At 34.0% G+C, this 15,698-nt stretch overlaps 1 protein-coding gene across 1 annotated transcript; it reads left to right on the top strand.

Moving 5' to 3' along the window:
- Positions 1 to 934: 934 nt before the first annotated feature.
- On the top strand, positions 935 to 5,718 carry LOC125871325 (hyoscyamine 6-dioxygenase-like). The gene is made up of 5 exons (XM_049551913.1): positions 935 to 1,130; positions 1,655 to 1,896; positions 2,406 to 2,721; positions 3,198 to 3,413; positions 5,467 to 5,718. The coding sequence occupies exons 1-5, from the start codon at positions 936 to 938 to the stop codon at positions 5,716 to 5,718; spliced, it is 1,221 nt and encodes a 406-aa protein (XP_049407870.1). The 5' UTR covers position 935.
- The last annotated feature ends 9,980 nt before the right edge of the window (positions 5,719 to 15,698 follow it).

Here is a 15,698-nt window from a genome sequence, read left to right as displayed (position 1 = left end):
TTCAAATAAGGTAAGAAAATCATGACAAAACCCTAACACTTCAAGCTTTTGTCAATTTCATACTAATGTTCTTCAAGAAGTTTTTTTTAAGATTTCCAACACATGCATGTTGGGCATGAGTCTGTTTTTTTATAAAATTCTAAATTATAGGTCTTTTTTTTTATTAAATATACGTATAAGTCAAATATGAAATTTCAAATCCTATTTTTCAAAGAAATGTTGGAAGTGGATATGAAAAAAACTTAGAAATGTAATTTGTAGTTATTATTTGTTTGAATCCTATGTCTTTGTATCTAGTATCAATTTTAAAAATATTGTATGATTAACTGGCTACGACTTATAATTGTATGATTATTGGTATGAAAGAGAAATAATTATTGTTAAATAATATAATTTTGGTTATAGTTAAATAATAATTGTATGTGACAACTGACAAGTATTATTTCAAGTGATCTACATATAAAATAATGTCGCCATCATTGAAGGATATTTAATCATAATCTTTAGTTGAATTGCTAAAATCACTATAGAGATTTTTTAGAATCAATAACGAATCAATCCACTTTTTTTGTCATTTTATTGATCAAATCTAAATAATGGATCGGGTTTGGTATCTATCAATTAGATCAAATAGATTAAATATTCACGTATTTTTTTTTTGGAATTATTTCTTTTTAAAGAAACTCCATGGCCGGCTACGCTTTATATTTTTTTTAAAACGCAAGTTGTTCAATATGTCAATGAAATTAAAGTTGGAGTGCTAACGTGAGACGTAACTAAAAATAATTTTTGCAATAAAATAGTCATGTGAGTTATGGGCTAATTGATTAATTAAAAATATATAATTAATTATTATATATTAATTATAATTATTAATTATTAGTATTAATTATAGCATAAGATACACTATCCATGAAGGAGATTTGAGGACAATTATGGAGAAACATAACACAAAATGGTTCAATATTGAATGTGTGCCTCATTGCTTTAAATTTCCCCAAGAAGAAAGACCAGGTGATGCTCCTATACCTATATGCAACAAAATCCCAGTTATTGATCTTGGAAAATCACAAAAAAATGAAACAATTAAGCAACTCTTGCAAGCTGGTCAAGAATTTGGTTTTTTCCAGGTATGTATAGATCAACTTTTCTTTAGTACTAATAATATTATTAGTATTTTTTAAGGATTCTATCCGATATGTAAATCTTTGACCACTTGCATCAGGGGGAGAATTGATTTTATAGTTCACTTACAATTTTATTGAAATCTAAAGGTCTTTTTGTAAGAGGTATTTCATTTTAAACATAACAGATTTGAACATATCATTTTCTTCTATTGAATTTGTAAGTGGCGAGGAAATCTCATTTCCAATATTATATGTTATATGTATATATAATTTATAATATGTGTATCTTGTATATATCTTGATCTCTAGACTAAAAAATTCCAGGCGATCAAAGGCGGAATATGTAGTCAAACCAGTTCATTTGAATTTAGTAACTTTACCTTAGACCTTAATATATGTTAAAAGTTTCACTTGATGTGAACAAATAATAGATTGTCCAAATCTTCTTAATTGTACGCATGTGACGATGTGATAGAATTCCAAACTTGAATTCATTATATTCAAATCCTGAATCTGTTTCTATATAGGTGATCAACCATGGAATCCCAGAGAACGTGGCGACTCAAACATTGTCAACCTTTGAAGAGTTTTTCAACAACATGACCGATGAAGAAAAAGTACATGTAGCAAGCAGAAAAGGATGGATCTTCACAGGGAGCCAAGAAGAAGTTAAAAATGGTGTTCATTTATGGAGGGATAATATAAAACACCCTTGTCACCCTCTTGAGAAATGCATGCAAAGCTGGCCTGATAAACCAGCTACCTACAGGTAATTAAACAATAATAATAGTTGTTCAACCACTTTTCATCCCATTTTGGTGGATCTACAGCTTTTTTTTGGGCTAAAATTTCAAATCTTCTTACTTTTTGAAAAGTAACGGTTTGTGTTTAGCTAATCAATTTTAAAGTACTTTTGATAATATTAGAGCAACAATTTGTGCTTGACTAAGGTTTTCACAAGTAGTTCTAGTACTTTTTGAAAAGTAGCAGTTTGTGTTTAGTTAATCAATTTTAAAAGCGCTTTTGATAATATTAGAGCAACAATTTGTGTTTGACTAAGGTTTTCCGATATAGTTCTGATATTAAAAAAAATAGTATTTGAAATATAGTTCTGCTACTACTCAAAATTTGTCAAACATCTCAAATCTCTAAAATAAGAACAATATTTATATAAATAGTACTTTCAAGTCTTTAGAAGCTTGGCTAAACAGACTACGTACTATAATAATCTAGTGGAAATTGAATTGAATTACTGATGTATTTTGTTATTGATAACAGAGAAGTTGTGGGAAGATATGTAGCGGAAATAAGGATGCTAAGTTTGACAATTTTGGAGCTAATATGTCAAGGATTAGGAATTGAATCAGGCTACTTTAATGAACAAAGTGAAGTTCAATTGTTATCAGCAAATAATTATCCAGCATGCCCAGATCCAAGCCTGACTTTAGGCATACTAAAACATTTTGATCCAAGCCTCATAACAATAATATATCAAGGCAATGTGAGTGGACTTCAAGTTTTGGTAGATGGAAAGTGGATGTGTGTTGAGGCTGTGCCTAATGCTTTTGTTGTCAACATAGGCAATCAATTAGAGGTATGTACTTATTCATATACTTTTTAAACTGATAATATAAGTCATATGTAATATGTTATATACATAAGATTATAATAACAATATCATTCATTTTTATTTAGATTAATATATAAATATGTCCCTTAACTTGGTTTTACCTAACAAATATGCCCTTCAACTTTGAGTGTGCACAAGTAGCCACTTAAATTTGCAAAAAAATTGAACAACTAAACACATTCGTTCTAGGTGGCGTCCTACATGACAATTTTGTGTCCGTTCTACGTGTATTATGTCACGTAGGACAGTGTGTTTACTTGTTCAATTTTAGACAAGTTTAAGTGTCTACTTATCAACACCCAAAGTTGGAGAATATAGCGATAACTGAAGCTAAGTTAAAGGGTATATATATTTATGAACACTTCACTTTATGCACACGTGTCATGATTTCTCTCACATTAATTTTATATTCTTTTGTGTAATTTTTGTGAATGAAATAGATAATTAGTAACGGTAAGCTAAGAAGTGTGGAGCATAGAGCAGTAACAAATTCAAAGGAAGCAAGAACATCAATAGCCATATTTGTGAATCCAACTCCCAACAGCATTGTTGAGCCAGCAAAAGTCCTATTGAATGACTCTAATCCACCTCTCTACAAATCCATTCTCTACAAAGATTTCATCAATGCTTCCAAAGCTTTTGGTGCTCATACTGATGTCATACAAAATGACTCTTAACCTAGTGCGCGTTTGGACATGATTTTAAATGTGTAATTTGAGATCAGGTTGATTTGAAGTTGAAATTTTATATGGACAAACAATTTGGATGTCTAGTAATTAATTTGTGAAAACTATCAAAAATTCCTCAACTCTTATATAATCTTACCAAATGAGCAAATACAAACACGTTCGTTTTATAAATGAATATTTGTGATTACATGTTATTACAAACTTTCAAATACACACAATTTTATAAAGAATATTCACTGGTGTAATAAATCAATAATAGTAGTAACTAGCTATTCTTTCATAAAATCCCTTTATAAATTAATGTGGTTCAATATATGTTCCTTGTGTATTCATTTTGTATCAAGTGTATCAATTAATACAATTGTATCAAGTGCATTTGTTCCTGTGTATCCACTTTGTACAAATACTATATTTAAGTGTAACTGCAACTGACTATAGATTTATATCAATGTATTAATCTGTATTTTGTCCTTGTTATACATTTGCATTATGTGTTGTATACTCATTCATAGTATAATTGATACAATGTTGTATCTCTTCCTTGTTTAAGCATACTTAGAGTTTGAATATGAAATCAAAGAGGAAGAAGAGAGGTCTCCATCATTTCTTGTCTGATATAAATGGCTCGCCTATATTTGACATAATACAATTGATAAACACACAAAGCAAAATACATCTTTTTTTTTTTGCAATCTGGAACATTGTATTAGGCTGAAAATACAAAGAGAGAGGACATTTCGAGAGAGAGATAGGAGAGAAAAGTTTCTATAAAATTCTAAGTATAGCTACAAATTGTACTTCTTCAAAGTATACTATAGCTATGTGTATTAAGTACATAACTCATGTTTGTCACACTATGTAATTTTCCCTTTGAGAAACTGGTCTACAACATTATACATGTGATATACAACAATATACAAAACATATATTTGATATATAATAATACACAAAACATTATACAAAACTATAAGAGGTTCTTATTCACCCATATACATATACAATACTATATAAAATTATATACTATTATACAAAAACTAACTTTGTCTTTTTCCTTAAACTCAATACCATATCCATCTAGAATATCTAAACAAAAATTACACCAGATCACTCTAAATTTCAGTTTTAATTTTCTCACTATGTACTCGATCGTTTGTAGCAATACCCACTAGAAACAGAGTTCTTTGGGAAAATTCAATTTTTAAATTTTGAAGCTTCAAACTATAACAATGGCACCTATTAAGTTTACGCAGCTACCCCACCGCAAAAAAAAATATTTTTCCCTCATAATTAGGACCAACAAAAAGGGAAACAAAATTAATTTAGACATGATTGATTTAGTTAGAATATATTTTACCTATTATATATGTTATATCACTTATATCACTCATGAATATTTGTTTGAATCAACGTATTTGATCTGGCGATAATAAAATAAATTTTCACCTATCAATTTATAAGAATAGCCAACGTGTTGAAATAAAAAATGACATATGAATGACTCAAAATATTAAGAAATCTAATCAATAGAACAAATAAATAAATTATATGAACCAAATAGTAAAACAACTACCTGATATCTTCTCATTTGAAACAAATTATATATATATATATATATATATACTAGTTTTTTTTGACACGTGCGTTGCAAGTGATTATCAATTTAGAAAATTTAAGCTAAGATTTTAATAATAAGCTTTGCATAAAATAATATTTCTGATTCTTTTGTGAATGTTCAATGTGGATCATCATAATCTCTTATTCATACATGGTACCTCATATTCCGCTAAACTTCGAACTTACTCAACGATAATAAATCAGACAAAATTTATTAAAATGCGAGACGAAGAAGAGTAGAAGATTAAAAAAAATTGTGGTTGAAAAATGAGAGGAAACCCCTCTATTTATAGTCAACAAAGGGTAGTATGAGCAATCGTTTTACAAGAAGTCACGACCTTTACAAGAAGTCACAATCCTTTGGAAATGTCACAACTATTTGGAAAGTGTTGGCATGTGCAACTAGAGGAAACGCCAACCCGATACTGATCTTCTCTTTCCAAAGGTATGGGATTTTGCCGAAATCAAAGAAAAATTGTTACTCGTCGAAGCTGAATGGATGGACAAGCTTCCCGGGTCAAATATTTCACTTCGAAAGTTGTATTATCGATTCGGACGTGCAAGAGCTTACGAGAAGTTCAAAGAGGAGTTTGTTTCAGAAGAAAATGGAAGGAAACACGCCCCCTCGCTTTTGCAATATGCCTACTTGGGACAATGAGGTTTCCCCAAGGACCAAACTACACCATCCATCCAAGTGTAGTAATGGTTACTCATGTTATTTTTAATGGAGTAGGCTACGGGTCTGCAAGAAAGTACTACAATTTGGCTCCTATGATCCTTGCTGACATTTACAGGGCATTGGATAGATGTAAAAGTGGCCCACGTTTCTTTCAAGGGTGCAACCTAATACTTCAATGGTGGATGATGAGACACTTGATCAAAGCTCATGATCCAACAAAACCAGATCCCTTGGAAAGACCGAACACACTCGAAAGTCACGATTGGTGGGTGCAACGTAATAATTTCAACAGGACTGGAGGCCAAGAGTTTTGGTATCCGAGACTTCAGGGTTTGAGAGAGGAAAATGTGCAGTGGTCGATCCCATGCTTGGTAGTAACAAAACAAATTGTGATCCGAAGTGGGAATGCCCCTTACTTAATATTTGCTGGGTTGAGAGGAACTTGACCGTATGCTCCTTCTCGCGTACTTAGACAATTAGGAGGGAAACAAGAGCTTCCTCAAATCGAAAACATGACAAGATTTGTGACAGATCATGAAAATTGAGAAGTCGTTTTTACTAAAAAGATGCTTCAATTATGGAAAACTCGAAGGGTATTGGGTGAGCCGGTGCCAAATAGGTTTCGTCCTGAATGCTCTAAGGATTACAGGGAATGATTAAAGAAGAGTATCGCCGGAACTATTGAACCCGGTCCAAACGTTCCCCATATTATTGCAGATGTTGGAGCCAAACATCAAATTTGACTTCATCAACATCCAAAAGAAGTTTGATCAGAATGAGTTGGATCATCAGCGCTGACATTCAGAAAATGCCAAAGTCATAGCTCAGTTGAAGCAAGAGCTACAAAGAGCCAGATGAAGCATGTCAGAATTGGATGATAGCATGGAACCACAGATTCAATCGGTAGAGAGGTTCAAACACCAGGAAGGGGCTCGGTTGACAAGAGATTACCTATGGGCGAACATATATACTATGTGGGAAGAGGTCAGCATTGCCAAGAGGACCAAACTTGGTGAAGGATCAGGATGAGCTTGAAGTTTGTTATCATCCCCTGTGTGGGATTGCTTTATTTGTATTTTGCTTTGTAATTTACTTTTTGAACTCATTTCCCAAAATTTTATGTTTGTCAAACATTTTGAATGCTATTAATGAAATATTTTAGGGATAATGAATTGGTTTAAAAAGACATATACATCCTTCAATTCGATAGGCCCACATTTGGCATAAAAAGGTCACAAGTTTAGGACGCGATATAAATTGTTTGTGTGCTACCTAATATAATTGCTTTATGTTGTGATGTGTCATTTTGTCTAAAGCAGAATTAATCCACTCTTGTTTCTTAGAGCACCTTAAGCATATATTAAAATTTACAATAACAAAGTCCGTCCAAATTACTTCTGAAGTGTTGTCCAAGTTTCTCAGAAATATATAAACCGTCTACTCTAAAAAGTCTCCTAAGTTTTTATTCGTCTCTCACAGGAAGGTCGATTTGCTAGAATGTCTGGAAAAAGTGTCAACGCACCAATCCCATCCATTGCTTTGATTAATGAGGAAGAAACTGAAGAATCAATGTTCAGAAAATTTGTCGAGACTAGAGAGAGGATAGCTGCAGCCAAAAAGAGACTTACAATACTAGACCAAACTGAATGGATGCTACGAGAGTGAATTATTGAGGTTGACATGGAAACAACCTCGGTGAAAAGAAAGATTGCAAAAATTGATCAAGAGATAATTAATATCACTAAAGTGTCTGCAAGGAACCCCGAAATTGAACGGAACATTAAGAAACTAAATTTTGGAAATGCTTCCTCCATGAGGGGAAATGGTAAAACAAAAGTAGGTTCAAATGACGAGAGCACTGGATCGTCACCTGTCGCACCCTATTTCGAACCGGCCGAAACAATTCACAACATAATGTGGCTGACACTCTGATTTTGGAAAAATTGCTTTTGTTTTAGAGTCGCCACCTAAATCTTAAGGAAAATATTAGGAAAATCATTTTTTTAATATATAGATGTAAACTCTGTTTTGATTTGCGAAACCAGTGAGATTCTGAGTAAGAGTTTTGATTACTCGAGGGGAAGGTGTTAAGCATCCCTCAGAGCCTATCCGAAGATAGTCCTTAAACTCAATTTAGGAAAATATAATTAGGAAAACTTGTTTATTTATTTGCTTTAAAATCAATGGTAAGTAAATTTTATTAGTTTAAGAAAAGAGTAAAATACAAGGTATGACGTATATATGTCTATTAGATAAAATTACAGTAGTATGCTTATCATACGGTAAGAAGAATAAATAAATAAATGCACTAAAAGCGTATGACAATTTTATGTTAAAATATATATATATATATGTTGAGTTTAAAGGATAGGAAAACTTGTTGTTTTATTTATATAGAATTAGGACATGAAATAAAATAAAATGAGATAGTAGTCGAGTTGCAAACATGTAGTAAAATAATGTGTATATTAAAGTGTAGGGATTTATAAAAAAAAAGTAACATTTGTAAAAGTGATAGTAGATATGAGAAAAAAATAATATATGAAGTGTATCAAAATAATAAGTTACATATAGAGAAAACTAAAAAAAATATAGAATTTGTACCTTTTTGCGTATGACATATATATGTATGTACGCTGTATTTTGAACCTGTTGGCATATCTAAAATCTTGAAATAACATGTTAAGAAATTAAAATATATTAGCAATATTTGATTTGAAAAGTGATAATAGTAAATATAATTTCAAAAGGGGTGATGTAAAACTATATAAAATGGGCCTAACTATTGGGACTTATTCTATAGTTATATTTATTTATTTTTGTTAAAAATATATAGGCCTACTTTCTGACTTGTTTTCTTAAAAATATACACACATTTCCTAAAAGGTAATTATTTTCGCCTTTAAACTAATCTCAAAGTCATTTTGAGAGTCTTTAAATGATAAGTTTTCTTAACATAAAGGCCTAAGTAAGGGTCGATAAGTAAAGCCAATAAACATTTTGGTCCTTTTCAAAATAAATAAGTTAAGCCGTATGTATCTTTTAAGACACAAAAAAAAGGGTAATAATTCTAGCAAGCCTTGTATCATCCATTTTGGCCTTTTAAAATCACGTTTCTTCTTCCCTTTTGAGAGTAGTGTTTGAAAACACTTTTGGATTCAAACTATTGCACTTTTAAACTCTCAAAGTACAGTGGTTAGCTACAAAATTTATACCTTTAGATCCCACAAAATGGTATTCGAAACTAGAAGAAAAAGACCTCATTTTTACACTAAGAATATCCGCGATTTTAAAGCTAAAAATCTGCATTTTTGTAAGCTTAAATCTTCACTCTTTTTAAACTAGAAATACATCATTTTGAACCCAAACTAACTTACCATAAAAACTCTTGTAACGTAGCATTTTTGTTCAGAAAAATATACACATAAAACCTGCACTAAGGCTGTTGTACAGCTGCCGTTTTTTTTTTTAGCTCTCAAAATCTGCAATTTTGAAGTTAAAAATTTGCACTTCAAAGTTCACAAAAAAAGGGTTGTGTTTTGAGCCTCAGAAAACTTGCGACTTTTACACTCAAATTCCTCCTCTTTTGAGCTCAAAATTCAGCATTTTCAAGCTCAAAACGTTGTACTTTTGAGCAATAAAAATGCACTTTCTGGCTTCTACTAAAGCATCAAAATCTTACCACCAATACCTTAAGAAATCTTTTCAAAAGAAGACCCTTTTGTAAAAATCTTTTCTGTAACTCAAAAGAAAACGTTTAACAAAGCAACTAGGAACTAGTTAGCAAGCTTGACCCATCTTAAGCACACATAAGCCATAAATATCCAAAAAAGAAGGCAAGCGGTTGGTCTTGCTGTCACTAGTTGATTTCTATGAACCCGCACAAAGAGCAATAACCCAAGAAAAATATTGGTGATCAATACGTAAATGAGTTAGTCAAGAAAAAAATAATAATAACAATATATGTATATATAGACAAATCGATGTAGTTAGAGTAAAAAGGAAGGTGAGGAACTGAAGATCTTAGACTCATATCCCTTATAGGCCAATTGTAAGCTCGGCTCTATGACGGAACCGACGACGAAATGCGGATGCTAAACTTGAGCGAAAACACAACTGCTAATGCCTTTCCGATATGAGTCAGGCCAGAGTCGTGTTACAACTCCAGATGCGCTCCCAAGTGTACATGTATAAAAATATTTAAAAAAAATTAGCACGGCCATAAGCAAAATTAGTGAACACAGAATGATACAAACACTTCACCATTTTTTCGGAGTTAAGCAAATGTCCCAACTAATTCAATATGGTTAGTCATTCACGTTTTAGGTAGAAGAACTTACACCACGCGTAATAAAGTTGTCAGGCAATTAGCTATCCAAACAAATCTAAACTTTAGTTTTATGACTTACTAAACATAAAAATAAGCAACAACGGTACATCACAAGAAGTACATCCTAACTAACAATATACTTGTTGTCTAGCTAAGGATATTATTCTTCTTTTATCGAGCAGTTCATGGTCTTAACAAGAGACAAATATGACAGGATTTTAGCCATTTGTTCCTAATTTAGGTGGTTCATGATATCGGCTGATCAACTAAGACAGTATTAATGGAATGTAACAAAGGAAAGCATGCTATGAACATATACGAATGTAGACTTCTTTAAACTCAGACTTTTAGCGTTTCGATTCAATATTTTCTAAGCAAATGACAAAAAATGACTTTAAACGAAGATATGAGATGATTCGACAAATTTCGACCATGAAGACAAACCAAAATCATCTAATGCATATTTACTAGATAAAATGAAGTGTTTCATTGCATAACCTATTAATACATAGATATAACAGAAACTTCATGTGTTATCGATCCGGGATATATCAAACTTGTTAAACTAGATTGTACATGACCTCAAAATCAATTTAGCATATAAGTTTTAATGGCAGCAAACACATATTGGTGTAAAGAATTCAATCTTTTCTCTACTTTACAAAATATTTTGCTTAATATCTCAAATTCACAATGAGACAGCAACTATTACAAACTGAAATCTGCAGATGTTCAGCAAAGTAAATGGTGCATTTTAGTCTGAAATGGAGGAGCAAGCAGCCATATTTATGAATTTTGTCCATGTTTTTTCTATGTCAAGCAACCCAAACAGTTAGTAACTCGCTTAATTTAAACATGCCCATCTTTAATGTCGTCGAGAAAAGTGTCACTAAGTAATAGAGAAAAGCAAACACTACTGAAAATGCACCAAATAGGTAGAGAAAAACCATTGGCTGTGAGCTATTCACATGTGTTGAGCAAAATTAAGATTCTTTTCTTTATCCTCAATATTAGAACTAGAAATCTCAAAAAAAAAAAAAAACAGGGGCAGAGAGCCGAGCAACCGACTTAGTCATTTAGGAACTAACTCATATTAGGAACAATCCAATAGATTCAAAGCGAGAAGATAACAAAAAGTAATGTGCTATCGGGCAAACAAAATGTGCATAACTTAATCGAGATCCCAGAATTTAGTCACAAGGGAGATAACATCTATTCTACTTAGAAAAATGTGAACAACACAACTACACAAAGTATATCAAATTGCTAGCAAACAACTCAGATAATTATTGAATCTGCTAATGCACTTTTTCGATTGAGAATATTCTTCAGGTAAATTCACTACCCATATTAACTCTTCATACAGATATATACATTAGTGAAATTAACAGGAGTGTAGAGCGCCATCAATAAAAAACATATGAGAAACACTTTCACAACTACATTGTAAACTCAGAGGAATAAAAAATTAAAGACGAGATGGTTACTGACCTTGGGTAGAGCAGCAAACTAGGCTTTGACACCAAGGATTCCGACTTCGAAATTAAAACTCGAAAGCAAAAACAAAAGCAGAGAAGTACAAGAAAATAAGCAGATCTGTTTTGTGATTCTTTGTTGGATTTTTCTTGCTCATTTTACGGATGATTTTGCTCGTTTATGGATCTCTTTGCTCGTTTATCCGATTGTTTTTGGATGTTCATGGATGTCGATCCCTGATCTTTTGGATGGGAAGACGCCATCCATTTATAGGCGAAATCGGATTCAAAAATACGAATTTGAAATCAAAATATTCATCGAAAAATAGAGAGCTACTGCTACAGATCAAATCAACGTCACTTTTTCAGATTTTGGAGCCATTGGGATCAAGCATAGGCGGCGTAGCGGTCTCTTTTCATTACAAAAAGGATGATGAATGAGTGGATGATGTTGGAGACCGCCGGATATTGTTTTTTTCCGGCGGTCCAAGGCCGACCTTGATGGGAGAGGTCAAAAGAGGCATGGGGAAGGAGGAGAAAGAGTGAGTCGTCGTAGGTGTGGGGAAGAAGCACGTTTCTGGGAAAGAGAAAAAGTTTGACAGGCGATGGGAGTTGTACTTATTTTGGGAAAAGATGAAAAAATTGGGATTTAATTTGGGCCGTCCGATCATTTGATCGGACGGTTGGTAAAAATAAAGAGTTTAAAAAATAAATAATAATTATATATATACTACCAAAATACACTACCAAATCACCAAGCCAATGCACCAGTCTACCAAAATCCCGGACAAAACAACCCAAATGCCAACAATCTATCCCGTCCTAACCTTGAAATAAAGCCTCCTAGAGTTTTCACTCCTTTGGCAGAAACACGTACCCAAGTCTTTGAGCGTCTAAGAGCGGCAGAATTGATCCAACCAGTAGACGCCAAGACAGTTAATCCCACAACAATGTTCTTCCGAGCAGATCAATGTTGTGCGTACAATTCTGGAAGGGCATGACATGATACAGAAGGATGTATCAATCTGAAACATAAGATTCAAGACTTGATCGATAATAAGGTTATCACTCTCCAAGCCCCTGCCCTTAATGTGAACCTTAACCCATTATTGAATCATGGAGGAGCTACCATCAACATGATTGAAAGAGACGAAGATTGGCTTGCTAATGGGACTATCGGTGTAGCAACTGTCAACTAACTTATACCAACAGTGGCCTCATTAACCATAAATGCCTGTCCAGAGTTTGTTGTAATAATTGCACCTCATCAGGCATTTGCTTTGGTGAAAGAAAGAAGCAATGAGTAGTCCGAAGAAAGGTTTGTTGTCCAGGCGGCCACCGCACAAGGGAAGACACGTTCTGGAAGATGTTACATCCCAAAAGAACTAACTCAGGAGATACGAAGAAAGGAGAACCAAAAAAGGCGGATCACAGAGGGTGAGGCTGAAGAGTTTTGGCAAAGAATGCAGCCTAAAGAATATTCCATTGTCAAACATTTGGAGAAGACTCCTGCTCAAATTTCTGTTTGGGCTCTATTAATGAGTTCTGAGTACCATCGACAAGCACTGTTGAAGGTACTTGATGAAGCATATGTACTGACGGGAACAAGTGGTGAAAATCTGGCCACTATGGTAAGTCTTGTCATTGGGAGTCATCAAATCTCCTTCCGAGAAGATGAGTTGCCACTCAAAGGGGTGATGCATTACCGTGCCTTGTAATCACCGTCAAATACAAGGACAAGTTTGTAGCTCGAGTATTGATTGATAATGGATCAGGGCTCAATATCTGCCCATTATCAACCCTGACTCAGCTAAAATATGATGTAGGAAAAATCCATCAAAGCCGCATGAATGTAAGGGCGTTTGATGGTTCGCAAAAAGAGACCATAGGGGAAGTAGACTTGTGTATCCAAATGGGGTCTGCAGAATTTGTCACTGAATTCCAGGTGATGGGTATATCTACAAGTTACAACATATTGCTAGGAAGACCAAGGATCCATGTTGTTGAAGCAGTTCCATCCACATTGCATCAACTTTTGAAGTTCATCTGGGAGGACCATGAAATTGCCATTCATGGTGAAGGGAGTGACCGTAGGTACCCTGGTTTCTTCATTACTGTTATTGAAGAGACTTCTCAGAATAGTGACTTTCACATGGTGGAGATATTGAATGCTTCTTTTGAAGATACGACATTGCAAGTACCAATGTCTCAAGCGTATAAAATATTAGTCACAACTATGCTGAGAAGTGATTTTGAACCTGGGCTTGGGTTAGGCAAGTATTTGGATGGCATATCTGAACCTCTTCCTATACCACTTCAAAAATTCTGATTCGGTATTGATTATACCTTACAGAGGAAGAATTGTTTGAAGCAGAAACAAGAAAGAAACATGACTGTGCTATACCGAAGCCTATTCCAGTATTGTACCAGTCATTTATTGCTAAAGCTTTAGAGCCTGAGATTGATGGTTTAGTGGATGGGATGGGAAGATTGTTTGATGAAGAAGATTGTGTCGTGATCTCGACAGAATGCACAACAACACCCACCATCAGAGATGTCGGACCTGGAGAGATGCTACAGAATTGGATAGCCACTCCACTTATGATCCATCGAATGGCTTGGTAGACAAAGACAAGATTTGAAGTTTTATTTTTTTTTGAAAATCGTTGTTGTTCGGACGAGGCCCGAAACCACCATTAATGTCACTTTATTTTTCATCGTAATGTTTAAAAAGGAAATGACTCATTAGTCATGACCAAAGTTTGTAGCCTTTTTAAAATTCCAAAGAAAGCCTCGCTTATTTTTAAATTGATTATCTTGTCATTGCGAATTATTCTGCAATAAATACATTTAAACTCTTTCTATCTAGTATGGTTGATTTGCTGTTTCTTTTCAGTAAAAATAAATCCAAACCTGTCAATGTCATAACATGTCACGAACACGGCGAATCAAGTAAGGTCGATGAAGATGAATGTGAAGAATATGATAAGGAAACTATGATGCATGAACACCTTATCGAGGACTTGATGCAAGTTGAAGATGATAAAAAGCCCAACTTGGATGAAACAGACACAGTAAACTTGGGAGATGACGAGTCGGCCAGAGAAACTCGAGTCAGTGTCTATTTGGCAGCAACAGAAAGAGAAGAATTGGTCAAGCTACTCAGACAATACATCGATGTGTTTGCCTGATCTTATAATGATATGCCAGGGTTAAGCGCTGCTATTGTTTCTCATAAGTTGCCTATCAATTCAAAGTACTGTCCAGTAAAGCAGAAACCAGAAAGTTCAAGCCCGATCTAAGTTTAAGGACAAAAGAAGAGGTCATGAAGCAGATCGAATCAAAAGTCGTTGAAGTGACCAAGTATCCTGCTTGGCTGGCCAACATTGTTCTAGTGGCGAAGAAAGATGGGAAATCAAAATATGCGTGGATTATTGGGATCTCAACAAAGCATGTCCGAAAGATAATTTCTCCTTGCCAAACATCCATATACTCATCGATAATTGTGCTAAGCATGAGTTACAATCTTTTGTGGATTGTTTTGCGGGATACCACCAGATCCCAATGGATGAAGAAGATGCAGAAAAAATAGCATTTATCACACCTTGGGGAGTCTACCATTATCGAGTGATGTCGTTCGGCCTCAAGAATGCTGGAGCCACTTACATGAGAGCTATGACCACCATTTTCCATGATATGATCCACAAAGAAATTGAGGTGTATGTGGGCGTTGTTATTATAAAATCATGCGAGAGTTCGGATCATCTGACACACTTGGAAAAGTTCTTTAACAGGTTACGTAGGTATGATTTGAAGTTGAACCCAGCCAAATGTGCATTTGGAGTACCTGCAGGGAAGTTACTCGGATTCATAGTTAGCAGAAGAGGTATCGAGCTTGATCCTTCCAGGATCAAGGCAATTTAAGACTTACCTTCTCCAAAGACTAAGAAGTAAGTAATGAGTTTTCTAGGGAGACTAAATTACATCAGTCGATTCATAGCTCAATCAACGGTGATATGTAAGCCCATATTCAAGTTACTACGAAAAGATGTGCCAACCAAATGGACCGAAGGATGTCAGAAGGCTTTTGACACCATCAAGAGTTACCTTTCGAATCCACTAGTGTTGGTGCCACCACGTGCGGGCAGTCCTTT

The sequence above is a fragment of the Solanum stenotomum genome, chromosome 7 (assembly GCF_019186545.1).
Source record: "Solanum stenotomum isolate F172 chromosome 7, ASM1918654v1, whole genome shotgun sequence".
Taxonomy (NCBI): Eukaryota; Viridiplantae; Streptophyta; class Magnoliopsida; order Solanales; family Solanaceae; genus Solanum; species Solanum stenotomum.
Note: the sequence above shows the minus strand (reverse complement) of the source record. Positions and strands in the feature narration are given on the sequence as shown.

Coding starts and splice junctions, on each gene's coding strand:
- LOC125871325 (XM_049551913.1), top strand. CDS start 936: ATGGAGAAACATAACACAAAATGGTTCAATATTGAATGTGTGCCTCAT. Junction 1,897..2,405: donor GATAAACCAGCTACCTACAG/GTAATTAAACAA, acceptor TATTGATAACAG/AGAAGTTGTGGGAAGATATG. Junction 2,722..3,197: donor ACATAGGCAATCAATTAGAG/GTATGTACTTAT, acceptor TGAATGAAATAG/ATAATTAGTAACGGTAAGCT.